Below are 25,634 nucleotides of genomic sequence, written 5' to 3'. Positions count from 1 at the left end.
ATAACTAAAAAATTGGCTGGGGTGGGAGCCATGACATTGGAAAACGCTCCTTGAGGGTAGTAGCCATAACGTCCTAAAATTGCGCTATATATGTACTATATATATTGAATAATTTAGACCATACGCTTATATTATATTTGGTAACCACCAGAAGGAATAATCAATAAAGAAAACAATAGGCAACCATACAGAGTGAAATTTTACACTGTAATGCATGCAGAGTTCGATGACATTTCTTATGCTCTGAAGAACACATTATAACATATTATAAAGAAACGATAACTAAAGAGCTGAACACATACGTTTCGGTATTTGGCGTCTTTTGATTATTACAAAGAACTAAAGATAAAATACTAGCTTAATCTGGTGAGTGAAAATATTTGGAATTTAAAGAGAGACACTTAAAAGGAATAGAAACAGTGTAAAAGGATAGCTTCATGGATCCAGTAGATTAAAACAGGTCAGTATTCTACTATTTAAAATGCATCTATTTATTCATTATTTGATGGATCTCAAGCAGTTTGACATGCCATTTATACGGTCTTATTTCATTTTATTAAATTTATTTTCCTTTATTTATTCCATGCCCACATACCTGGGCTCAGTTACGTGGTACTGCAGTGTTCTCTTCTATAGAAACTATCACAATATTAAAATAGCCTCCCTTGGGATATTTGTTTAATGGTTACAGTTATCTGCCATTTCAGAAATGCGTAATTTTCTTTTTTGAGGACTTACTTAAGTAAAGTTTGGTTTTTGTACATTAATTCGAGCATATGCAGGATACGGTCCGTGAGCCGCGATATGCTTTTATCAGTTACATTTACGTCATATAACGTAATTTTGAAAATTGAACTCCGGCATGACCCCTTGCGGAAGCTGCCCATGACTGCGATAAAGTCAAACCGCAGTCTTGAATAGCTCTTGATAGCAGGAAAGAGTAAATCGTTCGTACGTCACAAATTGTCTGAAAGGCCATTTTCAAAATTGTGCTCGACTATATTTGCGGCATTTTTTATTTTTAAAATACTGCGAATGTGCGTTCCCCACCTTCGTTCTTGTTGCGACTCGTTGGAAGTTGCCTTTAACAACCGCTGATGTTCAACATCGCTTAACCTAAGTCTTGTGTACAACCTTTGCTTAATTTGCCTACTTGTTGTCAGTCTAGAACATCTCGCAAAGGAGCGACTTCGTTTTGTTTTACACAGGTATCCGACGGAAGTTTGATTTAAAATGTGTAATTGTTATGAACATATGTTGCAGTTTCAAACATAGCCCTAAAACAATGTCGTAATGTTTGTGATTTTCATCTGGTCAGGCAATTTTACAGTTGCACTAGGTAACCGGTATCTTCAAGACTTAAGATTTATCGATTCATTTTGAAGCCGAAGGGAAAATACCAGTATATATCGATACAATCATGTTATTACTTGTGACAAGAACAATATTCCCAACTTACATTCGAAATAAGTATTAAGTGTCTTATTCTATTTCCGTCTTTACGCTGTCGTTACAATGTATTAAAAATGCATCATAGTTATGAAACATGCTATTGTAATATGTTGATAAAGCAGATAAATGTGGAGGCAACAGCTGATTGGTCGAAATCTAGGTACAGTGATGACCTAACAATGTTTCGGTTCTTTTGGCCAATCAGCAATCGTTGTTTATGGCTCTCCAGACTAGACATTTGACAAAAATGGATGATTTTGTAAGAAAGTTGGTGGAAATTTAGACATATGGGATTCCCCTTTCAGGTGCAAGTTACTGACAGTTGTCTTGTGAAAAGTAATTACATTCTTATGTAAATATTTCCTGGTGTCTTTACTTTGGTGTGACAATGTATTAGAAATGCTGCACAGTTTTGAAAATGCCGAGGATCTGAGGGGCAAGCGTAACAATGACTGGCCCAGAGGAAAATCCTACAATCCGCGGTCTCGTAACTTCTTTTATATATAAATCATCAAAAATGATATGTTGTTGAAAAGACAAATATGATACCTAGATTACTGAACGGTTTCTGCCCGAAAATATCAGCATGAATGCCTGCTAACTATGACTATTCTGAAAATGTTCATTTTAAAAGATGGAAGTTTATGATAAGCCGATGATGTCTTGAAACACGCGTCAAAATGGTTTTCAGACCCTCGCATTTTAAGAATTAGTCCTCAGCGCACTCGCGATTCGCTGTTGGTGGTAAACCAAAAGTATTCCACCATAAACGTAAACGTCAATAAGCAATGGTCTTTGAATATTCAAGTTACCAATGTAGTAGCTCATGAAAGAATGGATATTTACAGAACATGGATAGTTACACGTTTAGTCGCACAAATCTGACAAAATGCTCCCAACATCATGATAACAAATGACAAAAACGCATGTTTTCGGATATTACGCTTGTCAGATTAAACAAAATATTACATTTTTAAACACTTTGAAATTTATCTAGATACTTGAGGTTTACGTTCTTTGAAAGATTCGGCAGCCTATAGCTTATATTTGTCCTAAACTGTCATTATCAAGAACGCTTCTCTTTAAACGGAAGTACTTTTATTTTATTCGTTTTCAAAACACCATGAATTAACCCGTGCTGTAACAGTGATTACAGGAAATGGGACATTCTCCACGAGTGTACAATTATTTATTTATTATTATTATTATTATTATTATTATTATTATTATTATTATTATTCTTTAGGACCAGGAGATTATGAAGTCTACACACCACCAGTAGGTCCATCATACTCCTTTGGGAGGAAACTGCCTCCCCCACCCTCTGTCTTAGAAGGTAAAGTTGAACTTGTTATAAAATTATTAAAAAAATTTTTTTAAACTGCATTCAGTCGTATGCAATTATCCATGTGTTTGCACCCATCATGTTATAAACTAGTCCATCTGTCAATCAATCAGTCACTATCGATCTATCTTTTCATTCATCGCTACATGTATCTAACTACCGACCAACACACCTAACTCCATACCTGCCTATGTAGCAATCGATTTATTTACCAAAGTATTCATCTATCTACCTACACCTGCCTACTTAGCCATCTATTTTGTTACAAATATATCTACCTACTCGAGCACCCACCCATCTACTTACTTATATGCCCACTAAACTACCTTGTCACGGAATTGTGTACCGAGTTATATCAATATGTATATGTTGTCAAAAATGTACTCGGGTTTCGTTGCCACGTACAGCGTCACCCGAGGGTGGTATATTTTTTCGGCTTAGTTATTTCGAAATCCTGAGCGAAACTCAGGCCATGCTGCACGAACAAATTGCCTGCAGCGGGGAAACTAAGTACCCAGCTGCGCATATCTGTCACATACCTATCTACCACCCTTCCTAGGTATATATCGTCTGTTTGTTTATCTATCGATCTATCTACTCACCCACCCATCGATCATCTATTCATCCATACGCCAATTTGTCCATCTATCTTAGGGCATCTTTCAATGGATTATTCCTTCATTAAAAATGAGAGTCAACCACATAGAAATAGACGAAAATGAAGGTTAGCTGTATAATGAACTGATGGTTTGTGTACTAGTAAGGTTTTACTTCTGACTTTGTACGAGTCGAAAAATTATCAATTAAAAAATGTAAAATTGTTTTAGAAATAAACAATTATATATATTTTTGTGCAGATATTATTCTCAAAGAACTTGCATCTCTCTCTGTACCTTTAACTCTCTATGTTCAACCACTTCAGTTTTCATGCTAAAATGAATTTTTCTTACCCACTATTCAGGATTACCGAAAGATGGCCCTGCACCGAACGCCTACGACATCAAGACAACCATCGGAACTGGCCCTGCATCTTCAGTTAGAGGAAGGTGGGAAGAGAACGTCAAAGGTATATGTCATGCGACAGTGGCATACAGTTTTATATGTATATTATAACCTGTTCAACATCACACGCTCCAGAAAATACAAGTGGCACTGTCAGTTAGTCTTCATCGCAGCATAGTATTCACACGAAGACAGATAATTGTTTGACAATAGTCAAAGGAAGTCGATGACACTGAGTGTATAACAAATTCATTAAAATTTGACACTTGCTATAATTCCCTGGGACATTAAAGCCAGATGTTTTTTTGCATCCTTGGCTGCCAGTAGAGGATTTGATTAGGCTTAGGATAATCCCCTTAAGCACCATAAGTTTTCTTTAATTGATGATTTGTAATTGAATATCGCACGTTATCGTTATGGAAAGCATGCACTTTCTACTCAGCATTAATTTGGCATCTTATGATGAAATATAGGAAGTCAGTAAATAAATATATAAAAAGACTCTTACACGATTAATCAATCAATAAATCGGTCTATTTATCCGCATCTCTCTCTCTCTCTCTCTCTCTTTCTATGTATCTGTCCATTTATCAAGGTCAAGATATGCCAAGTCCTGCCAATTACAACCCTCTCGAAGCAGAGCAAAAGAGGAAAAAAAAGATGGGGAAAACAATGAGTTATCGCTGGTTCGATACTGAAGGTAGGTTTATCATTAATAGCAATTTCTTATATCGTACACTTTATAACATTAAAATCTTTTCTTCAGATGAAGAGAGACAAAGAAGGAGTATTTTCCCGTTTGTATTCACGTTCTGACGGAAGCCTTGAAAGGACGGCAAGAAGTTCTCGTTTCTTCTCATCCCCTGCCAGTAGCGGAGACGATGTTTCACTTCCAAGCATCCGGTCAGGCACGGGAGCGTCCACCTATCGCGGGGGTCGCAAGAAACAGTTGGATCTTCCATCTGAGTTTCGTACCCCAGGGCCTGGAGATTACAGGATTGCTTCAACGATAGGAAAATCCCCGGGAGCGTCATTTAAAGGGAATAGAGAGCGTAATTTTGGAAATGCTAAGAGTTCAAATGCTGTATTTCTGTTGCCTAGATTGGTAAATGATACACCCTCCCCTGGACAATATGAAGTGAGATCCGATATCGGGTCAGGACTTAAATCAACCTTCCCGAGGAGTAAAAGAGATTCACGGTTTATTGGGGACAAAAACAGCAATGCCGGCTTTATAGTGAACCGTGCTATTGACGCGAACCCTGCGCCAAACAAATACAAACAGAGATCCACCATTGGCGCTGATCCACATGACCCAGTGTCTCCCAGAAGCAATGCGTTGTCCTTTTCCAGAGCGCAGAGAGAATCGAATTTCCCCGGAGCACTTAACGCGAGGTTTCTTCTACCAAACGTTATCCCAAAGTACCCTGCACCCACCTCGTATCAATCTGGCGCGAGCAGTTTTGCTAGTTCGTACTTAACCAGAGGGAGTACATTTAGTCATGCCAGGCGAAATGCTCGCTTTTCGGGCGATTACCGTGCAAAGTTTTTACTTTTATCGTAACTTTGCCTTGGATGACATGTTCCATATGTTTTGGATCATTTGTGGCACGAGTATGCTTTTTGGGAGATTTCTGATTGACCCGTTTGTATTATTGCGTGATCATTGATCTGTATGTTTCCGACATATCTCGGATTATTTGGGATTTTCACTTATGACACAATCGCGTCTCACTGGAGTACTTGAAGTTCTCACACAAGAGACATCTGCCTATTCGGAGAATTAAACAATATTCACACTACTCCGAGAAGTAAGTAATATATTGATTACTCGAACGAACCATTAACTTCAGTTGCTATATATATTTAAGCGTGTTGTGATACCTTTTCCCCTACCTCCTGAAGCGTGTTGTGATCTCTTCATCTGCCCCCTCCGTCTCAAGCGTGGTGTTATCTCTTTCTCCCTCCACAATCTTACAGAGAAGTAACGTTCGTGCAAGAGTGAAAAGCCATGGACACAAACTGGACACAACATTCGTCGTTTGACGCTCTTGCTCCTTCTGGTTTTAATAATTTTACGAGCCAGGGCAACCTACATTTTAAAAATTACTATTCATCACGGTGTGTACTATACTTAAAATTAATTCAGTTATCAAATCATTCGTTTATTCTGAAGAGATAGCAATGTTATGATGACATAACAATGCTATGATGACATAACACTGCTATGATGACTGCTATGATAACAACAATGCCACGATGATATAACAGTGCTATGATGACAACAATGTCATGATGGCATAACATTGCTATGATGACATAACACTGCTATGATGACGTAACAGTGCCATGATAAAAACAATGCTATGATGACATAACACTGATATGATGACATAACACTGCTATGATGACAATAATGCAATGTTGACATAACAGTGCTATGACATAACAATGTTATGACCATATAACAATGCTATGATGACATAAGAATACAATGATGACGTAACAATACTATGATGACATAACACTGTTATGAGGACATAACAATGCTTTCATGACATAACAATATTATAATGATTTAATAATGCCATGCTCACATTACAACGCTATTGCCCAAGTGAGGGTCTATCTTTTCGATCACATTAATTTTCCGGTTTCTTTCATGTACGTTTAAATGAAGGGTTCGTCCATAAATGTGTACATAAGGACACTGTAACTTGAAATATATATTTAAAGACGTACCATGTATTGTTTACCTTCATTTTCTTACAAATAATACACACAGAAAGAAGGGGCAGATACAGGAGGGGTCAGGGCGGGGGTGGCGCAGCTGACGCATCCTCCCTCGCCAAAAATGAGTGTGAAACAAAAGGAGCGTTTCGTACAGCAAGTTTATTTTACACTCAGATGGTTAAAAGTATGATCTGGAAACACCTAAAATGGAGGAGCTTATGGATGTTTCCGTATCCATAGACCCCTCCGCCTAATTGTTTACGCACCCACCCAACCCCACACTGAAACGATTAATCAAGATCTGTTCCTGGAAAGTTGTTCGATGGACGAAATGCCACAAAGAAAGAATATCTTTCATTATTAACAAATAGATAATGATAATGAAGCAATGAGCCAGACCGCAAATAAAATTAAATAGGACTATGGATCACGATCAATATGAAAATTCCATTGTTAATACATTTTCGATTTTCGATCTGTATTTCACATGTTAAAGCCTCGAATGTTGTATACATGTACTTAATGCGAGTAGCTATGTTATTAATAGTTTTGTAACTGAGATAAATACGAGGGGAAAAACATGAAAAATCCATGAGTATATATGTACAAGAACACGAAGATTTAAAAGATTCGTTAGTTTCGGTCGGCTATTGTACACGTGGAATAAGTACGCAATTCTTGGCGTTTCCTTATTATTTGCATGTCATCTATGACTTTCTAAATAGCACAAGTTTTGCGGAGAAAAAGTCAATAGGCCTTCTCTAAAGGATGTCCGCTTTGAATACATTGTAATATTTAACTTTTTTGAGAAAGACCTGTATTTTTTTATACAAAAAGACATTCAAGCAATCAAAATCACCTTAAAATATTTAGGTTGGTGTTCAGCTTCTTGCGCACCACTTCGTTAAATGTTTCTACAAATAAGGTTAGTTACATTGAGAAGCACGAGGGAATTTTGTAACGATCGTTAAAATAATAGCTTAACGAATATTTAAAAATTCATCAAAAAATTTCACAGGACAAAGATCGTATAATTTTATTAAATGCATAAAGAAAGTGTAAGTTGCGCATTTGTTGCCAGCATGACACGGTTATGGAGATTATATCGATTTTCAGCAACCGAAAGTCTACGCGGCGGATTTACGGAATGTGATATATTGCTAACGATTTTCCCCGAGATCTGGTATACTTTTTGTTGACTTTGGATCCGCTCTGTTGTTTAGGGGCAAAGTTGTTTGTTCTACGACTCTTCAGGTATCGATATAAAGAAAAAGTACAGGTTGTTTACACTCTTCCTGACATGTCCACTTATTTTAAAATCAAGAATTAGTTGTGGGAAAAATCTTGAGAATACCTTATTAAGTTGTCCAACCTGTACAAAAGTGCAAACCATAACTATATTCTTTCAACTGACTATTATTTCGATCATTTAAATTTGTAAAAGTTACTCGTTTTCGTTAGGTAATAAGAGAAAAGTCGTAACAACGTCATTTAACGGCCAACTCCATTTAACGTTGAAACCTTCCTAAAGTTCATGACAGTACGATAAACTTACGTACCCTTTTTAAACAAGCGAACATTTTTAAATGAAATTTTGCAGAGGTACTGTTGATTTTACTCATTATGGCTTTTTACTTATGATTAGGTGTTAATCAAGCGTCTGTATTGTGTTATTCACTGTATAAACATTCTGTTAGCAACCTAAAAGATGCGATTCTCATCGATTTACAAAGATAGATTTCAATTAAATTCCCACCAATGAACTGGTCCAATTATTTCGTTGAAACGTGAAAATCTTAACGTGGTCTTATCACTGTAATATAATTACATTTCAGGTACTTAACCATCTCTCTCTCTCTCTCTCTCTCTCTCACCGATCACTACCATCCCACTCTGTCCGCGTGGTTTCGAGTCTCGGCTCGTCCAATGTGGGTATTTGAAAAGGCTGCCAGTAGCTTCCCGTGGGTCGATGGTTCTTACAGAGTTTTTCCCGGGTTCTTCCTCCGTCAGTTACACTGGCTGCCAATATATAGCCTATACTGCGCTGAGAAATGGCGTTGAATCCAAAACAACTCTCTCTCTCTCTCTCTCAAACTCAGACAAACAAACAAACAAGCAAACAAATAGGAGTGGCTTCTACTTTAGCGCTACTAATTTACAATTCTGTCTCTCTTGCTGTCTGACTGACTTTCCCCATGCTTTAATCTACTTGATCACAATCTGCTAATGATCTGGAACGAAATCTCTTGCTGCTGGAGCTCGGAACAATGACCTTTTAAAATAAAAGATAAAGTCTGACACTTTTCCATAAATAACATGATAAAAGATGAACACGTGCACAAAATGGGCCCTAGGAACAAATACGCTCTGACCTTAACACGTTTGAATGGTTTGTATTAAATACAGTTATCTAATTTTTAATTTTCAACCCTGGGATGATTCGTTAGTTTTAACGGCATTTTTAACACATTATTGGTTGTATCATGCCGAGCTAAGATTCCTCTCTAAGGATACACTGAGGCAGCGGAGCAGGGCGGGTCTTGGTGTGCATCGAACAGGCAATCCTTCAGTTACAAGCCCAATGTCCTACCAACTGAACTGCCGCTGCACCCTCCGTTAAAAAGGGGGATATAACCTATTTTTCAACACAAGAAATAGTGGATAAAGTTAGGCATAGAGAAGTCCTTTGTTATAAAATGATGTTTCATTCATGCCGGTCAAACAAGCACACAACTTAAGATGTTTCCTGTTATGCCGATCGTGCAAACGAACAGTTGTAGAGGTTTCATTTCATGTCGGTCGAACAAACAACTGTAGATACAGTTTAAATTGCGTACGCATATCTGTAAACCGGATTCGTTTTACATAGGTATATAAATTTCCACCGATACTTTAATCGAGTTCGTGATCAAATATTCGCCGATAGGACAATTATTAGTTGAGAAAATGGAATTAGGAGAGTTTCAAGAGCTTTTAATATGTGGACTTCAGGACTGTATAAGCTTTTAATATGTAGACTTCAGAACTGTATGAGCTTTTAATATGTGGACTTCATACTTTTAAGAGCTTTCAAATATGTGGACTTCAAAAAAGCAGACTTAAGATCTATTTTATATATTAGAAGGTCAGGCAAAATATTGAAAACTTAAATCCAATTATTTGGATTCGGTGACTTTGGCTGAAATTGCCCAATATACCTGCTTACCTACCTATCTGCCACCTACATTATATGCATGTATGTGTGTTTGCATTCATGCATGTATGACTGACGGACCTACCTTACCTGCTTACCTACATACCTGCCAACTTTGTGTGTGTGTGTGTGTGTGTGTGTGTGTCCTAGCGTGTGAAGGATTTATCAGCATATCATCACAATCCTGGCTATATGTTTCCAAATGAAAGCTCATTTCAATAAACTATCGACATATCTCTATCTCTTATGCACTGGGTCAACAGCACATCGACACAATCCAGGCTATACAGTTCAGATCGAAAGTTCACTGCAGTAACGTATTGATTACGTTAACATACTTCTTTGTCACACCGATTTTGCCTTAATTTAAGACGCATTTTGACTATCATGGAGATTAAAACTACGCAGTGAGATAGTCTATCCTTAAAAAATAGTCACATTATTAGTTTCATATGACATATCATCCCGATGAGATGGAGAGCTCAGAAACCGGAAATATGCGGAATCTGTCTGACCTTCAACAGTAAGGTCACAGACTTTTGATAACATGCACACCGTACAAGCATTTCTCTTTAATCTTCCGACTCTTCTTTCAGAGTCATGGAAATACTACTTCTTAGCTATAGTTGAAAATCCACTATTAAATCAAGCTATTTTTTCCGGTTAGGTTAATAAAATATTGACTGAAATATAATTTGTAATCAATACAAAGGGAATAGACACGTGTTCATGTAACCACTATTACATAACACGTAGTACGGTATGTATCCATGTAATTATTTCCTACTAAACATTGGATTTTTAAAGGCATTTTTCTTTGCTCGTTACATTGGGCAGAACTAGAGACAAAATATTTTATCTGATATAAAACAAAATAAGTAATTTCTAAATTTAGGACAGTGTCATAAACATAGTAAACACGTCCAAACTACGCAAAAGTCTGAATTTTTTAAAACCCTATTTAAAAAAGTCTACGAAAAAATGACTTGTAAGTGCCGAAATGCGCTGATTAAGTACCAACAGCATTCTTCATTATGACCTTATTCATCCAGGTGGACAGTTTAGTAATATAAAAATATATGAGGTTTCATTTTCAAGCAATTAAATGAAATATAATCCCTTAAAACGTGGCCAAAACGCATTGTGTCACAAATAAAGGTATTCAACGTTAACGAAGTGGTGAAAGGGAAGCGAATGACATTCAACGTGCTGAATAGACGTAGCATACTGCGTGTCCTTTCTTTTGTTCCATGTGGCTAAATTGGCATCACGACCCAATCTTTCCATATCTGTGACGAGAATCTTGGGGGTGTTGGGTGTTGGGTGTTTCTTTAGAAAGCTGAAAAACTATGAGAAACTCGAAACTGCATAGCATATGCACTACAGATTTAAAATCGTTGCATTACGCATAAACAAGAAGTGCAAATAAAGATATAAATTTCAAAACCCCTACACATAAAATAGTCACCTGGCATGAAAATTAATCTTCTGAGGTCTTTTATAAAGCATTTCGACCGTAATGTCAAGGTTAGGAAGGAGCATGGTCAATGTTGTGTGTGTGTGTGGTTAGGATTTTTAACGTAGCTTTAACAATTTTTCAGTCTTATCGCTACGATGTCTGCAGTGTGGCAGTTTATAGTGATGTCTAGTACTGGGGCATCATGCCGCAGACATGTAGCATGATGTCCCACCCAGTCACATTATCCTTACACCAGAGCGACCATTCCTAACACTAACCTCTTAATGCCGAGCGCATGGCGAGACAGCTGTTAGTACCATTTTTGTAAGTATTTGGTATGACTCAGCCACTGGAGCGGTCCATGGTCAATGTTAGCAAGTGGCATGTTCATTGTTAGCCAGAAGCATGGTCAGGATTAAAAAGAAGTATGGTCAAGGTGAACAAAAAGCATGATGAAGGTTAGCAAGGAAACTAAGGTTTTGCTGCTCAGTTTTCGCTAAGTTTCCCTGCTCCCACGTATTTGTCGTCAACTTAATATTATGTCTTTTAGGGGCAAAACTGCCAAGTACTTAGACCGTTTTCGTCTCTTACGGTCACGCATGCGTAGTTTCGCATTCGAACCACGTGATAACCATACTTAGCTAGATATAAACAGCGATAGGAACATACTAAATGCCTGAACAAAACCTAATCGTACAAACTTTAGCATTCTTGGATTTTAATTTAAATTGTACACAATCCCACTAATTAAATTTCAGTATAAATTTCTAAATCAAAAGTCGACACCGACATTTCAACAATAAGATCATATGTTATTTAGAGTCCAATAATGTTTACGAGTGGGACACGTGAAACACTTTTGATGAATCACTGAATATGTTCCAAATTCTTGGTGTGTGTGTGTGTGTGTGTGTGTGTTGGATTTTTATCATAGCTTTAATAATTTTTCAGTCATATCGCTACGATGTCTGCAGTTTGACAGTTTATGGTGATGTGATGTCTCGCACTGGGGCATTATGCCGCAGACATGTAACTATCACGCACCACACAGTCACATTATCCTGACAATAGGCCGACCAGTCCTAACACTAACCTCTTAATGCTGAGCGCCAAGCTAGATATCTGTTTGTACCATAGTTATAAGTCTTTGGTATGACTCGGCTGGAGTTCAAAACTCGCGACCCACTGCATCCGAGGCGGACGCTCTAACCACTAGGCCACCGTAGTGATCTAGAATCTTGGGATATCTAGGTTTTCATCTGATAAAAAGACTCATGACTTGAAATTTGAATACATGTCATAATATGATCTGCACTTTATTCGTGGCATATTTGAACGGTGTAAAAGGTCCAAGTCAACGGGAACAAGGGCCACAATGGCAAAACCTATGTTTGGGATAAAATGATTAGAACAATCTCGGTATTGGGTCACAAATGTTTAGAGTAAACCTTTCATAATACAATATTTTCTAACTTTTTACACTTAGACAATACGTATTCCGTTGAAAATGTGTCATAGCATGTCCAGTCCTATCTGTTAAAGGCACAATATGGTGGTAGATATAGACGAAGCCCCAAATGGAATATTTTCCGCCTTTTCTGTTGGAACATATGTTGTGCACTCCTCCGAAGGCGAGTTATCAAACCCATCAGACGTATTCATTTGCTATAACCACATCCGAGGTTATTTCTCGTTTTGACGGAAATAGCCGAGCCATCAACCCAATGGCGATCGGAACATCGCTCGGAAATTTCCATCAGGTCGTGAACGAAGGTTTCTTTCATGACCTTACGGAAATGGCCGAGCGATACACTTAAACACTGAGATCGTCTCAGTGGGTGAATACGATATACTACATAAAGAATAAATTTCTTAATAAAGATAGAATAAAAGACATAACATTTTCTAACAGAACAAAATTTAGCAAAAAGAAGACAAAAGCCCTAGTGTCAAAGATAAAGTGACAAAGAAGGGCCCTTATGTTTCCACTCTACGGTTGTGATATAGTTTTCAGTATTTATGGTCTTAGATGGGAAATTTATTTGCTACGCATGGTTCCCATATCCTCGCTACTCGTCGATCGACAACCCTTGGATTTTAGAGATGGGTTTCCGTCATATGTCCTTAGTTTTAAATTATGCCAAGCAAACTAGTTTTTCGTTAGGATACTGCGCCTTTACGCAGATCACCCTACATGTTCTTATTTGATAGAAAAACTTTTCCTATTTAATAGACATGTAGTTTCCACATTTTTATACAGATTTTGATCTGGCTCTTTTTCATCGTTTAGCTCCCTTTTTCAGATCTTCTTTGTCATTCAAACATGTAATAAGGTTACGGTTGTTTCAGGACAGCTTTTGTGTCACTTGGTTATTGTTGTTTTTTTTTTAGTTGTTGACGAAGAGCTTGCTTTTCTTGAAAAGAAACCGTTTGGTAACTGAACCATTTCAAACATTAATTCTCGCAATATTTTTTTTATTTTGTAAAACAAAAATACAGGATTTTATACAGTAAAGTAAGGCTCGTGCAACAGCTGTCGCTGTGAAAGGGAAATAACCCGTACGATATAAATGCCTGCTAGATGGAGTTCTCTGTACTAAGTAAGTGAAAGCATCTGCCATAATCGCAAATCATTCATATCAAAACACGAGGTTACAACCAATAGGCTCACATTAAATTTACGTTTGTGTTAAATGGGGTAACAGAATAACAAAAAAGGATCAAAACGTTTAAGTAATGCATGTGTATACGAGAGAGAGAGAGAGAGAGAGAATCTGAACTGAAAAAGAGCTAATAAAATTAGAGTCTGAATCGGAGGACAACTTGCTTAAAAATATGATTAATTTTGACTGTAGGCTGATAACTTCTGTAATGTATAAATTCGCCTCTTGATATTACAAAACAGCGAAAGTTAAGCCCGTACATGACTAAGATGTAATCATACTTTTTATGCATCTATTTACAGAGCGCCACGTGAACCCTGGACCTACAGATTATAACGCTAAGCCCGATATCGTCATGAAGAACAGCCCTAAATACACACTGGCGAAGCGTACTAAGCCGTCCTATCCAACCTCCATGTGCTACGTTACCAGTAGTAAATATCATTTTTTTTTTGTCCTTATTTCCTCTTGCTCATGGTTATGACGGGATGGGAATGCCCCCCCCCCCCCCCCGAATGCAGCTCCTTTTGCGTCACTTGCCGATTAAACCTGAATATTATTTCACCTGCGTATATTTTCCAAAATTATTTTACTCTCAATAAAGCAGTAGCTCTTACTTTCTTAAAGTCAAATCCACGTGCACGAGAAGATTCGTTTAAGACAAAAAAGTTTTTTTTTTTTTACATTTTCGTTTTACTTCCTTCTTTTATTCGCATCTTTTAAGTTTTGGCGGGGTTGAGTGGGTTATATGAGAAAGAATTTGAACATCACAAATGCATGAATTATGCGATCTATTCCTATAAAATGTGCAAGCATTGGAAGTACGTGCCCTGCATACATAATTGGTTTGATGACGCCTCTTGTGGTCGGACAAGGTTAGGGACCGATCATTTAATTTTACGTAGGCGTTGGGGCACAGGGGCTCGTTAAAAAAAAAAGTTAGGAGTATCCGTCATTGAATTGAGGGCTGGGGATCTAACATGTAAAAATAACATTAAAAGAAAATAAGGAGTATGCGTCAATAAATTGAGGATGGCGGGGGATCTACCTGTAACAATATAACATAGCTTCAGGTTAGATCCCCCACAGCCCTCCAATTCGTTGACGGATATTTCTAATTTTCTTTGTAACGAGCCCCTGTGGCTGGGGGTAGCGGTGGGGATTGTCTTTAGAGCCGGGATCGTTTTTTAACATCAAGATAATTAATTTAATTTTCATTCACCTAATATAATTAATAAAGTTTGATTGCTGTAAATAACTGTGTGATTTTCTCGTGCATTAACGACAACTCCTCTAGGCACAGTTAAAAGTACGATAGCAAATCGCTTTGGTACTTACTTTTTACGATTTAATATTACATTCACAAATCTTTAACCATAAAATCCCGAAACGCTGAAACAAAATGATATATATGTCAGAGTTAAATTAAAGCCATTTTAGAGTGGCTTTTTGTAGGAGGAATCAATCTTACTTAAGTGTGTGTGTGTGTGTGTGTGTGTGAGAGAGAGAGAGATTTGGATTCGTAACGTAGCTTTAAAAATTTTTCAGTCATATCGCTACGATGTCTGCAGTGTGACAGTTTATAGTGATGTTTAGCTCTGGGGCATCATGCCGCAGACATGTAGCATGATGTCCCACCCAGTCACATTATTCTGACACCAGGCCGACCAGTACTAACACATACCTCTTAATGCTGAGCGTCTAGCGAGGCAGCTGTTAGTACCATTTTTTAAAGTCTTTGGTATGACTCGGCCGGGGTTCGAACCCGCGACCTGTCCGCCTCGGACGCTCTAACCACTAGGCCACCGGAGCGGTTACTTATTTTGTAATGGACTTGTTAAATAATATTCCCATAGAAAATCACAATAAGCATGTAGTTAGAAGACATGTGGGAAGTAGAGCAAGTTAAACATTGTCATACTTATGTCTTTCTGCATTTTCTCATTTTACACGTCTTCGTTTTGCAGAGGAAACACCGGGTCCAGGAAGTTACAAAACAGAAGCAGACATCTCCAAAAACGATGCACCTGCCTATTCATTTGGCCATAAAGACACCAAAAAATCAAAAGGTACAATGTGAAAAGGATTTATTTTATGGTGATATAGGTGGGGGTCTGGAGTGCGACGAAAGAGATATTATAAACGCAGCCATACTCAAGTAAAGCCGTTTTAAATCTGCCCATATATAAATGTCAGGGTTATTCGACTATCGGATAAACATTATGCGATTATCGGATACACGGACAAGATTTTTAATACACCAGTTTACACTTTCGCACCGCGCATGCCTGACCCCATCTCGAGTTCGATATAACAAAGCCCCCCCCCCCCACATAAGATTTTGTTTGCACGCAAGTTCGCACGCTAATTAAAATCAAAACCTCGTATTCTTATGTGTGTGTGTGTGTGTGTGTTATTTGAATTTTTAACGTAGCTTTAACAATTTTTTCAGTCATATCGCTACCATGTCTGCAGTATGGCAGTTTATAGCGATGTCTAGCACTTGAGCATCATGCCGCAGACATGTAGCATGATGTTCCACCTAATCACATTATCCTGACACCAGGCTCACCAGTCCTAACGCTAACCTCTTCATGCTGAGCGCCGAGCGAGGCAGCTGTTTATACTATTTTTTGAATCCGCAACCTCCCGCATCCGAGGCGGACGCACTAACCACTAGGCCACCGGAGCGGTAACCTATTAAGATAGAGGATTGCGTCTCATTTTAGGGAGTGTTTCCGTTAGAAATGTTATGTTCGGAATGATATTTTTCACTTTCATAAGTGTAAACTCGAACTTTATTGGTAAATCCAAACATCAACAGAACATGAGCTCGTACCGATGCTCATAAGGTCTCCGTTTTTTGCGAAACTATGGTCCATATCCTTCAAAGTGACATATAAGCGTAATAGTCGGACAAACATATATCAGACAAACGAGACTAGACTGTACTTATCAGACGACGGTTTTATCGTGATGATGTCCCAGATCAAAATGAAAGAGGTGCCCCAATCCATCTTCTTCGGCTCTGACTGTGACTTAGGTCTTATACATTTCCTATATAAGCAGGAGTGCAATAGACTTTTTTCTGGTTTCTGGTTGTTGCTGTGGCGTTTAACGCCATTTCTCAGCACACGATAGGCTATGCATGGCGGCCAGTATTAATGGTGGAGGAAGAACCCGGGAAAACCCCCAGAAAGAACCACCGACCCACGAGAAGCTACTGGCAAGCTTTCTCACATACCCACATTGGCCGAATCCTAGACTCGAACCCACGCAGACAGGTGAGATGGCAATGATCCGTAACGGAGAGCGCTTTAGACCACTCGGCCACTCGGGGCCCCCTCTGGTTTCTGGCATAAATCTTTTATTTAAATATTTTATATACAGATAATGTTCAACAATCTACCAATTTGGGTTGTCTAAATGAAGTATATACGTTATTACTTCAAAATATCTGTGCACCAAATTAGCATCACTTTATTTATTCTTGCTTTTTTGTGTAAATGTCAAAGAATTCAGAGTACAACATAAAAGCCTATTATGGTGGTATTAAATTGTGCCTGTAAATCGGAGAGCATTTAACACGTAGACGATGAGACGATAGCATTGTAAATTAAATACAGCCATTGTTGTTTCAAAAAAATTATGATCTTGCCTGAAATTGGAAGAGAGCTTATCTCTAGAGAAGTGAGAACATTAAAAGCAAATCAAATATTAGGCACCTGTTCACGTACACTCTGCTAATGTCCTCGAGAGGAAAGACCTTTCATTTCTGACGCATTGAAATGGACACTGTATCAAGAAGTATAATGGTCATCAACATATAATTGCTGTCATTTAATTAAACATCTGTTTGGATGATACTATGGACTTGATACGTGTCTTTGGCTGAGAACAATACGATAACAATATTATCGACACGAGAGCAAGGCTATTGTGGTTCTTTTCACCTTAATGCCAAGAACATTGTTTAATAATCGTCAAGAACCTTGTTTTCGAGCTGGAAACCAACATCACCCCTGAAGCAGGATTGGAAAAGAACAAATATGACGAAACGTGCTGAGCATTGTAGCCGCATGTTTATTTTTGTTCTAAAATTGGACTATAGTTGCCATGGAGAGCACACTGAGGAAATTACGTTAACGTGTACTTGAGCATTTGGGCAACAATCCCCACCACGTCTTACAATCCGACCATGGTTCTCCTTGTTGAACAATGTTCTCGTGATCCTACTCGCCTGAACATCAAGGACATTTGGTCATGAATATGGTTCTAGGGTTGAGAACTCACCCCAAATCTGAGCCGGAAAATGCTAAGGTCTCACTGGACAGTTTATCTGGTGAATTTTCATCGAACAATGACCAGTTACAAAAAAATGAGAATAATTTTACACTGAATATACAAATAAAAACAAACTAATGATTTTTGTAGAAAGCATACATGTGAGATTTTGACTGCAGTAATCAGGTTAATTCCTGGTGCAACTGGTGGTTCTTGTACTGAACCAACACTGCTACCAACCCCTAAATTTTACATTCATTTTTGACAAAAAATAGCTATGTTTAATATTTTTCTGTGACAAGGCAGCTAAAAGAATCAGTATGTGCCTTATGCATGAATAAAGTTCACTAGTATGATAACAAATTAGCATACTTTTCATCACCCCTCAACCATCTAGATTTTTAGATATTTAGCTCTGTAGCAGACACATAAATACGTAAGCCAAGTCGACAACTCATTTGCAGCCCAAGTTACACATTTGATCTCCAATGCAAATCTAACTGTGACAGGCAGTCACCAACAAGCCAACCTATTTCCAAGCCTAACTCAAAGTAAATCTAAACCACATTATAGATTTAGCTTATGTGTGAATTTATAAATGCTAGGCTTGTGATAATTAGGTTCATGCCTTCTACCTTAAAAATTAGGGGGGTGTCAAAATACGAAACTATCTAGTGAGACCTAAGTGTGTTGCGCCATGTTTGTTTTTGCGACAACAGCTTTTGTTATGGTAGTGCTCTACAGTTTAGTAATTTGCATAGGGTTAGATTTTCAAAGAAAAAGATTTTCCCCAGCTTTCCTCACTGGTTGTAATGGCTATTTATAAAAGACCTTCCACATCTACGGTATAGTTAAAAGAACTTTTAATATCCTTTAGTTTGTACATGATTGACTGGTATAGTATGGGTTATACAATACAGTCTTGGCCTTACATCAGATGTAAATCTATCAAAAGACTGTTAGCTCACCTCAGTCATTTTCACTTCCATGACTTCAGAGGTAAATTGTAAATAAAAAAGCCGATAATTTATTTTACATTTTATATATTTGGTAACTCATTCACACTTTCAGAAGCTGGTATTGTCTAGCCTGTCAAAATTATTTTCCCCTTCTTTAATAACTGCTAAAGATTATGTACTTTACGTTTATTCATGCTGATTTGCACATTTGGTTAACAGTACACTTATATCACGTACAGTTTCCATAAGTACAATATCCAAAGAAATTTCAGCCACAGGACATGAAAGTAACATAGAGGTATGCCAACATTCTCTCCACTGTGAATGTTGCAAAGGAAAACAACTTCATCTTTCATCTGTACTCTCGCAGAAGTTCATACTATCTGCAGAGCGCCGCCTATAGGGGCGGGCACACCCTGAAATGTTCAAGAAAGAGTAGTTGGGATTTTGGGGAATGATCCATATATTTGTTATTGTTGCTGAGTAATTCCATCCGCCTTCTGTTCTGAGCATTCATTGGGTACATGCAAGTTATTAACAAATCTGCTATAACAACGTAACCTATATGGTGACTGAAATACATACAGTTGAAACGTATATTTGAGCTAACTTGTCGCTTTACGGTCAGAGGTTCCATGATTCACTTAAACTCTGTTTCACCGATCAAGCCCGGCCCTAGGATGTGCGGGGCCCAAGGCAGCAAGCGATGAGCGCTGGACCCCAAGCAAAACAATTGCACGGCGAGTACGCGCGGGGCCCAAGGCGGTTGCCTCGTTCGCATGTCCCTAGGGACGGGCATGACACCGATTAAAGTGTTGATTTTATTTGGCTGGTTTCAAATCATTTCTCTGCATCGACGTCATTTCTTCCACTATGATATAGCGAATGTAGTGAACATTATTTGGATACCAATCTTCAAAAATAAATTAATATTTAATGTATATAATATTAAATACAAACTACAAAGGCCGAGTGCAATTTTAAAAATATTTTTTTCCAGAGGAAGGTCCTGCCCCAAATGTTTACAAAGTAGAAGAGAATCCGATCCCGGGTGCAAGAAGATCGCCTGCTTTCAGCATGGCCAAACGCTTGGAGACAAAGCAAAGTGAGTTGATGGACAAGCGGTATTCAGCAAATATTTGGCAGTTTTTGTGAGGTACATGTAGGCTGATGTGGTGAAATACTGAGCCAAGTATTATCAAGTATATTGCACTTTAAGAAGAGACTTCAACTTTCAGAGATATTTTGTCTGGAACAGGTTGCATTTCGATGTAAAATAATGCAATTAGGCAAGAACTGTTATAAGTAAATATTACAGTAATAACAAGTATTCTATTTAATTTGAATCAGAGGTAAATAATCTAAATAGTGTACACAAATATTGAAGGCATCAAGGTAGAACAGCTTTATGCTAATTAATTTATATTATATAAATGTTATTATTATTATTATTATTATTATTGTTGTTGTTGTTGTTGTTACTGTATTTGTGTTTGCCTCGCCTTATTATAGAAGAAGTACAACAAATCATGCAGCTATAAAATATTTTGAAATATACTCTACTTACGTAAAAATCATCCATGACAATAATGCAAAATAAAAATATAAAGTAAATTTAAGAAAGACTAAGTCAATCCAGCTCATTTCTCTCTAGGTAACAATCCCGGGCCTGGAACCTACACCATTAGACCACTCGAGTCCACGACACCAAAATATACAATGTCTGGTCGACGAAACAAGGCGAAACATCGTAAGTTCATCAAAGATAGACAAAATTTCATCTGCCTTTAAATTATGCTCTGAACATTAGATACTAATGTGATAAATTCTAAAGACAGATTCGTTAGTTTTAAGAATGGGTGGTATCTAACTGTAACACCGCCCGAGTTTGTTTTTCTTTCTTTTTCTTTCCTCCGGTATCCCATGCCCCTTCGTGGAAGTTCTAATTTTAAATTTCATACCTAACTCTACTGTTGGCTACCAATGATGGTTCGTACCTCATGGGTCATAGCGGTGATTACATTCCATAGTTGGCGTTGTGTTCTAGGAGATGATGATGATGACGATATAATGGAGACCACTGACTATGTTATATACAAGTGATAGGCATTACGATGTATATTTAGCACGAATTGTAAAAGGTAAACAAAAATTGTATTGCCAATTGTCACTCCTAACACACTTTTTACGATTTTTATCTCTGCGATTTGATTTTCAAGTATTTCTCGTCAGACTGTGTCTAGATAATAAAAAGGCATAACCTTAAAAGAATTTACTGATTCTACGTTTTGGTTTCTTTGTGTTTGTTTGTTTGTTTTATATTCTAAGCACATTTCTCATTTTTCCCTTAGAATTTAGTACACCTGCACCCAATGCATACGGCACATGCGAGACTCCTGCAAAGAAAGGACACGTGACTCTGAAGAGTAGAGCAAGCCCCCACGTGTATTCTGGTTTCCAGACTAATAAATTTGATGACCGTGTTGAACTGGTTCAAGTTTAACAGTCAGGATACAATTCCTTTGATTGAATGCATACAAGAATTAAATAAGTCATTTCATTTTGAATCATTCTCTAGTTCTCATATTTCGATTACATTAGTTCAAATTTATTTTCACATAAAATGATTACGTCTGATTCTTGCTTTTACTCATGCAATAAAACATTTAAGATTCTGACGTGAGATTGTCTGCTTTAATTGTTACTGTTGCTAGGAAACATTCGTTGCATAGTCGAGTAAAAAGAATTAGGAGAAGATGTTTTTTCTTTTAAAACGTAATGCTTGGCATCATTATAGAGATTTGAAAGAACACAAAATCGTCAAACTGATCGGTCCTTTAAGATGAATATCACTTTGTTGTTAAAGTGCCACAACATTGTATCTACATTTATTCAGTTCATTTCTTGGTGAAAGAGATTATATATTCAAAATACGAATGTAAAAAATCCAATTGAAAAATTTTCAGTAATAACTGCATGGGAGCCTACCTAATATCGCGTTTGCACCAGTTTACGATAATAACCGAATGCAACCGCCGACCACTTCCGGTATTTACTGAAAACAAAGCGTGACGTCACATTAGGAACACTTGTCGTAAACAAAGGCTCAGTTGGTATCGCCACCCAAATTAATCCGTACCAGTTTGAACCCTATATTTCCAATAACGAACAATCCGAAGTTGCAGATGAAGATGACGAAGAAGAAAGACAAGATAGATTGACGGACAATTCATGGTAATTGTTTTCTGAATATGTCTACGGCCTAAGTTACGATAAATTTGTGTATCCGACGATATTGACAGTCTCCTGTTTCTTTAGAAATTTGGATTTTTTCTCACCTGTAATAAAGCACAGGTGCTCGACGCGAGCTTGATGTTAAGAAAAAAAAAACAATAATCTGAAGGAAAAAAATCATACAGAGTGACAAAAATACCTTAGATTACCCCGATGACCCGTTCTGACATAGGACCCTCTCTATCATATATTATGATGTCAGAACGGGTCATCGGGGTAATTTAAGGCATTTTTGTCACTCTGTATGATTTTTTTCCTTTAGATTATTTTTTTCTTCTTCTTAACATCAAGCTCGCGTCGAGCACTTGTGTAATAAAGGCTGCACAAGTGTGTAGCATTTCATGGGTAGAGACGTATCTATACGTTGATAAGTAAAAGGTACATCGGATCACAGTTGTAAGCTTTGATAACCTGTGAACAAGTTGATATGATTTAGAAGTACTTAAGATTTCTAGGAGAGGAGGTCCACTTTTGCACAACTATTGAAATAGGCAGGATATTGCCCTCATGACATTAAAATTGAATTCATATTCTGTACGCTGTATTATAAGTTAAAATTTCGAATTTCTCATATGTATGCTAATAGTTGATTTTGATAAACTATGAAATAAACCTTTTTTGTCTGTGGTAAGCATCTTCTTGCAACTTCTATTTTCTTTCATATCTAATATAATTTTACAGTGCTGTACTAAACGTTTTATCCGTTCCTGACTTTAGTCAGTTTGTGTCATTGTACTGTGCTATTGATGTGTTCATAAATATGAGATTAAATTTGACAAGCACAACACTATGCATTAAAGAAGAAAATTCTGTTTTATGTGTAATTGTGGACATTGTTTGGTAATGCCTACAGCAAGGGAATGTGTATGTTGTTGTGACATAGAGAAGGTCACAAGTATCCGCAATGAATACCAGGGGATACAGTGTATAGCACACCATCCAGGGTTCATTGCAGTTTGTCTCGACATCCATGTTTTAAAAGTTGCATACTATCAGTAAAGACAACAATTTGGAGAACATCCAGAACAAGGAAATGAGTAAGTAAAATGCCTGAGTAATTTTTCATGTTCTTTTGTTTTCATAAAGTTTGCTTTCATGATCTATGCATGACAGCATAGTACTGGGGTTGTTAATACAGTAAATAAATAAACCACTTTTTCAAGTCATTTTATGACATCTTCTTGGATTGAACCCATATTCTGGAGGCCTACACTGTCTAATCTTTATACCAGTGATACTGATTAATCATGCCAAAAAACAACACATATACATGTACAAATATTGTTTTATTTCATTTTTTGTGTCTAAAAATAAGATGGTTATATATATATATATATATATATATATATATATATATATATATATATATATATATATATATATATATATATGCATGCACAGATTATACTGGAATCATTTAACTTTATTGATATATAAAATAATGATAAATCACACTACTAATACTATCTACTAAAACTTTTGATTTCCAAATTTGATCTAATGCATAAAGGATATTTTTTCAACTCAATTTTCAAATTATTACTTCAGAAGACATCGGTATACAGCATATAGACAATTTGCTCGGTGGTGTTGGCACTTTTTGGGCAAGGAAGTGAGGGTCATCATTCTATCATGTGTTGTTCAGAGGATCTGTAATGCCTTTCCTGATCAAAACCTGAACTACACTGGCTTTCATGAGGCTGACAGCAATTAAACCTGCTAAGAAGATTTTGAGTAGCAACATCCTTGTCAGACTCTCATACACACAACATAATGGCGGTGATACATCTACCATAAGTTTTACTCCTTCATCATTCATGTGAGACACCTGTCCAATTATGAATGCTGTTTTCATCAGACATTCAACATAATCTGCAAATTAAATTTAATATGCATTGTATTGTACAAGTCAAAAACTGCAACCTTTTGTTGAAGTTAATACATGAATTAAAAGTATTTGTCTTTAAAATTGTTTGCATATTTTTATTATTTTACCACAGGGAAAATTCATGACCTTTAAAATTAAAGGAGTGTGAACTTTAACAAATATTTTGCCTTTACTGTTTGAATTTAATATTTAAAAAAAATAACATAGGTACTTACACTTGGTACAACAGTATTTATATTTCTAAGTGATATATGCCTTTATGTTCATTAATTACTAATGTATATTCTTGCCATATGTTGAGTCAACAAGGATTTTCCTGACAGTGTATTCTCCTTGTACTTTGGATACAGTATTTTATATCTGGCTCTCACATCCTTAGTGCATGCTATCTCTCTTTGGCTGTTTTCATTAAAATGCATTGCAGCTAGCTAAAGCCTATTTCAAAGTAAATAAAGATGCAAAATACAGTATATAATTCTATCAGAATACAGATAATTAATTTTTATAGATACTTTATTTGCAAACATACCAAAACACTAAAAACTGTTATACAATTTTACATTGTAGGATATTAGAAGATCAGATCTTGATATCTGTGATTTAATTTGAAGATGAATATACTGGACTATAAACAAAACATTGAAAAACCTGAATAAGTATTTTTTTGTGTGCAATAATTTAAGATTTATCTTGAAAGCATTCCATGATAGGAGAAACCAATCATCTTTGGTGCAAAATAATTGATCACAGAGTTGTATCCCTCCAATGGTGAAGTTTGTTGTCCAGATGACAGCATTGGTACATATTTTCTCATTTGTCTGCTGTCACAATCTCTTCAAGCTTGTCAAATACTTTAGACATTGTGAAGTTCTATGTGACTCACTGTTATGCGTTGGGGTGGGGTGCTCCCAATATTTATTTGAATTACTGTGGAATTCCCACCCTGGCTCGTTTTTGTAGGAAGTGAAATTAGTGATAGAGAGAGGTAAAGCTCCGAGCCCCCAGTCAGCAATACCGACAATTAAATTATTAAGAACACAAAGGTGAAATCCAAAAGAATAACAATTTAATACAAATTAAACGATATTAAGTTCTCAACCAATCTGCTTCCTCTCGACCATGTGACAACCTATTTCATCACGTGATTTTAGTGTGAGATGGCTTTCCCCTGTACTTGGTTTCTACTCATCTGTGTTTACTACGTCAATTGCTTTCCTCCTTCCGGCGTTCTCCGATTCTTCCTGTCCTCTTCCCCTTTTGTCTTCTTTTCTCCTCCTCCTTTCTTTCTCTCTTTCTCCTTCAACGAGGCTTGTTCCCCGCCTACTTCTATTCTCTTCTTCTCCTTCAACGAAGCTTGTTCTC

The 25,634-nt window shown here is 37.0% G+C and overlaps 1 protein-coding gene and 1 long non-coding RNA gene across 2 annotated transcripts in view; both read left to right on the top strand.

The window, feature by feature from the left end:
- The window catches only part of LOC149796217 (uncharacterized), a 47,609-nt gene extending 25,844 nt beyond the window's left edge, over window positions 1-21,765 (top strand). The window contains exons 7-14 of the mRNA XM_089966172.1: window positions 2,699-2,788; window positions 3,759-3,863; window positions 4,395-4,499; window positions 14,150-14,281; window positions 15,815-15,916; window positions 20,091-20,195; window positions 20,745-20,840; window positions 21,442-21,765. Coding sequence (XP_089822298.1) covers window positions 2,699-2,788; window positions 3,759-3,863; window positions 4,395-4,499; window positions 14,150-14,281; window positions 15,815-15,916; window positions 20,091-20,195; window positions 20,745-20,840; window positions 21,442-21,593 — 887 coding nt within the window. The 3' untranslated portion in view covers window positions 21,594-21,765. The remainder of the gene's footprint in view (window positions 1-2,698; window positions 2,789-3,758; window positions 3,864-4,394; window positions 4,500-14,149; window positions 14,282-15,814; window positions 15,917-20,090; window positions 20,196-20,744; window positions 20,841-21,441) is intronic.
- Window positions 21,766-21,899: 134 nt separating this feature from the next.
- On the top strand, window positions 21,900-24,353 carry LOC149796216 (uncharacterized). The gene is made up of 2 exons (XR_016422171.1): window positions 21,900-22,324; window positions 23,933-24,353. It is a non-coding gene; the product is annotated as an uncharacterized LOC149796216 (long non-coding RNA).
- The last annotated feature ends 1,281 nt before the right edge of the window (window positions 24,354-25,634 follow it).

This window comes from Sinohyriopsis cumingii, chromosome 7 (genome assembly GCF_028554795.1).
Source record: "Sinohyriopsis cumingii isolate HCF-2022 chromosome 7, ASM2855479v2, whole genome shotgun sequence".
Lineage (NCBI taxonomy): Eukaryota > Metazoa > Mollusca > Bivalvia > Unionida > Unionidae > Sinohyriopsis > Sinohyriopsis cumingii.
This window is presented reverse-complemented; position numbering and strand designations above follow the sequence as displayed.